General features: G+C 28.6%; 1 protein-coding gene across 1 annotated transcript in view; it reads right to left on the reverse strand.

The window, feature by feature from the left end:
• Positions 1-3023, reverse strand: part of LOC106458659 (H/ACA ribonucleoprotein complex subunit 4) — a 24922-nt gene that overhangs the window by 17419 nt on the left and 4480 nt on the right. The window contains exon 2 of the mRNA XM_013918189.2: positions 1903-1958. Coding sequence (XP_013773643.1) covers positions 1903-1958 — 56 coding nt within the window. The remainder of the gene's footprint in view (positions 1-1902; positions 1959-3023) is intronic.

Here is a 3023-nt window from a genome sequence, read left to right on the forward strand (position 1 = left end):
ACGTCACAGGCTTTTCAAAAGATACAGAAGAGGACATTAAAGAGATTAATCATATTGGAAAAGAACTTGGCTTTGCTGAAATTGACGATGAAAATGTGCAAGAATTGCTAGAAGCTCATCCAGAAGAACTAACCAATAAGGATCTTATAAATTTGGACACTCAGAGAGCATATGAAGACATTGATGAATGTGAAGAAATCTTACCTACCCGCCAGCATAAGAAGATGACGAAGAAGGAATTAGAAAAACTTTTCATGGTTATTGAAGAATTTAAGGGAAAATGTTTAGAAACAGACCTTGATGAGGATAGAAGCTGTCAAATTTGCAGAAAAATTGATGAGGCAATTTCTCAGTACCGCCAATTATATGAAGAACAGAAGAATACGATGCGACAAGCCACTCTAAATAAGTTTTTCATAAAAAAATCAGATCAATAAATTTTAATTCATTGCATTTTTTTTCGTATTTTCTTATATACCTATACTTTGATTTAAAAATACGCAAAATAGAAATTAATTGTGAATAAGAATGAAAATTGAGGTACGAATTACATGATTTCCTATAAGTTATTATATTCGATTAGTGCGGCTCTTTTAAAGAACACATTAACCGCATTATGATCGAGGGATTCCTGTAGGTCATTCTGAACAAATGGCAGGGGCTCAACCAATAAGAAAGAAACATGCCAAAATTATAAGCCTATGGGGTTGGGAACACTAAAAGGCTGTTCAATTTTGCAGACTGACAACGTAGTTTACGTTTAAGAAGGTTTAAGTGTATAAACCATTTATTAGAAAGTTATATTTTAACTTTAATTCCTATGTGTGTGAGAAAAACTTCTTTAACATACTCGGTATTTGAACAAAAAAAAAGACAAGTTTGTGTTGATAAAGACCAATAACAGATAAAATTACATCACCCAGCATAAATAAACCATGGAGTTTGACAAGAAACATTTCATTATTGTTTCTGTAAATATAGAAACGTATTAAAAAAAAATACAAATGTTTAAAAGGTATACAACAAATTAGTTTTTTAGATGAAATATTTGCCTTTAAATCCATTTTTTCTTCCTCTTCAAATGAATGTTACTTTATATAATAAAACAGCATATCATAAAGCGTGAAGTTCTCAGTGTTATGATTATGCACAAAACCTGAATAAAATTTTTTATATATATCTGCAATAGTACACATTCAGCATACTGAGATACAGATAACCATATAAATGTTTAATCTGAACATTCTAGTCAAAATATTGAGTATTACTAATCATACATAAAGAGTGTACAATTATTTAAAACTATACCTAAAATATCTACTTCCAAAGTATTACAAAAATCCACTTCAACAATATTTGTCTTAAGCTTTAAGTTTATAAATAATGTTCAATGACCAAATATGCAAAACACCACCTTAAGGATGAATACTATCAAACACAGCAAATGTGGAGTTGTTACCTGTAACAATATGAAAACCTAATTTAATTTTGAACTAACAATTATTAAACTTTGTAAACTTGCATTACATATAGAAACATTCTAAGCTTCAAACATTTAATAAGAACTTCAATAATTCAAGAACCACATTATTATCCATCATCTGAAACCATGACTGTACGATGCCAAAGTCATTTTAAGGAAATATTTATAGGAACCAAAACAATGAATACAAATATAAGGAAAGGTAATTTTTTTTAATAACATTTTAAAAAGGAGAAGACAAAATTAGTAAAAACAACATTCTGTCTAGTTACTCGCTATCTCATCAAACACACACACATTAATATAAAAAAGTCCACAATGTTCACTTCTGCAGGCATCAGTTTCTAATACCTGACCAGCAATTTAATAAACATTTAATTCATAAATTATAAAAAAAATGCACTGCCAACAAAACTTACACCAAGAGAATGTTTCTTCTTTTTTTTCTTTTCCTTTGGTTTAGGTGATCCTAAAACTATAAAAAGATCAATTATATACTAAAAACTTTTGAAATGTGTTACTTTAAAAATATTTTAAAGAATTTATTATTATAGAATAGGGAAAATAAAATACAGGGAAATCTGACAGACTATATTTTAAGGGAGAAAACTAAATTGTCAAAACTTGTATTTGGACATTTACTTTTTTCTGTTTTATTCTCAATTTTCTTGCATTTACCTTTGAATTCCACTCTCACCTTAAATTAAATTGTTTGTGCTACTGATTGAGACTTAGTAGTTTATCAATTAAAAAATTACAACAGATCACTTAGTAACACAGTAATTTTTATCATCATACATGTATTTTTTTCATGATCAGACATTTTTGTTAAAACTAAAACTTGAAATTTAAATTATTTTACTACTGACAAGAACTACTCTGCAAGTCGTGTTTAATCATTCTCAAACATATTATACATTTTCACTGGCTTCCTTAACTTATGGCTCAGTCATGATTATTGTCTAGAATTAAAATTTAGAAAATTAAGTCAGTTTATTATTCACTGCTTCCTACCAGACACAGAAGTTTGTTAAAATAATCTCTATAAATTATGTCTAATTAGATGTATTAACTGAAACAACGCCGTCTTTTTATTCTGTACTCTTAACCTTTCCCACATGGGACAAGGGTCAAAGGCCATGTCTTCTCATTAGTTGACTTGCATTCAATATTTTATTGAACTACTATTTCATGAATTTATGCCAATAAGTTTAGTATCAAACTGTAGATTATAATCCAAATTTTAGTATTATACATTAGGTAATTTCTTAATTTAAAAGTAAATTTAAAAAGATACAGCTAAATATCAATTTTTGTGTGTCATGGTATGCTGAATGCAGCACTGGTTCAAATTAGATTTTGTGATGTCAAAATACTAAGTCTATAGTTTTTTACAAATTAGGAATTCAAATTACTGATATTGACAAGCTATTTGGTAAGATACTGCTCAGGTAATGAATCAAACACAGTGGCACCCCACCCACCTCTTTCCAATTTTGGAAACACTCCCTTATATACACTTACTTCTATATATGACATG

Source organism: Limulus polyphemus, unplaced genomic scaffold (genome assembly GCF_000517525.1).
Source record: "Limulus polyphemus unplaced genomic scaffold, Limulus_polyphemus-2.1.2 Scaffold497, whole genome shotgun sequence".
In the NCBI taxonomy this organism is placed as follows: Eukaryota; Metazoa; Arthropoda; class Merostomata; order Xiphosura; family Limulidae; genus Limulus; species Limulus polyphemus.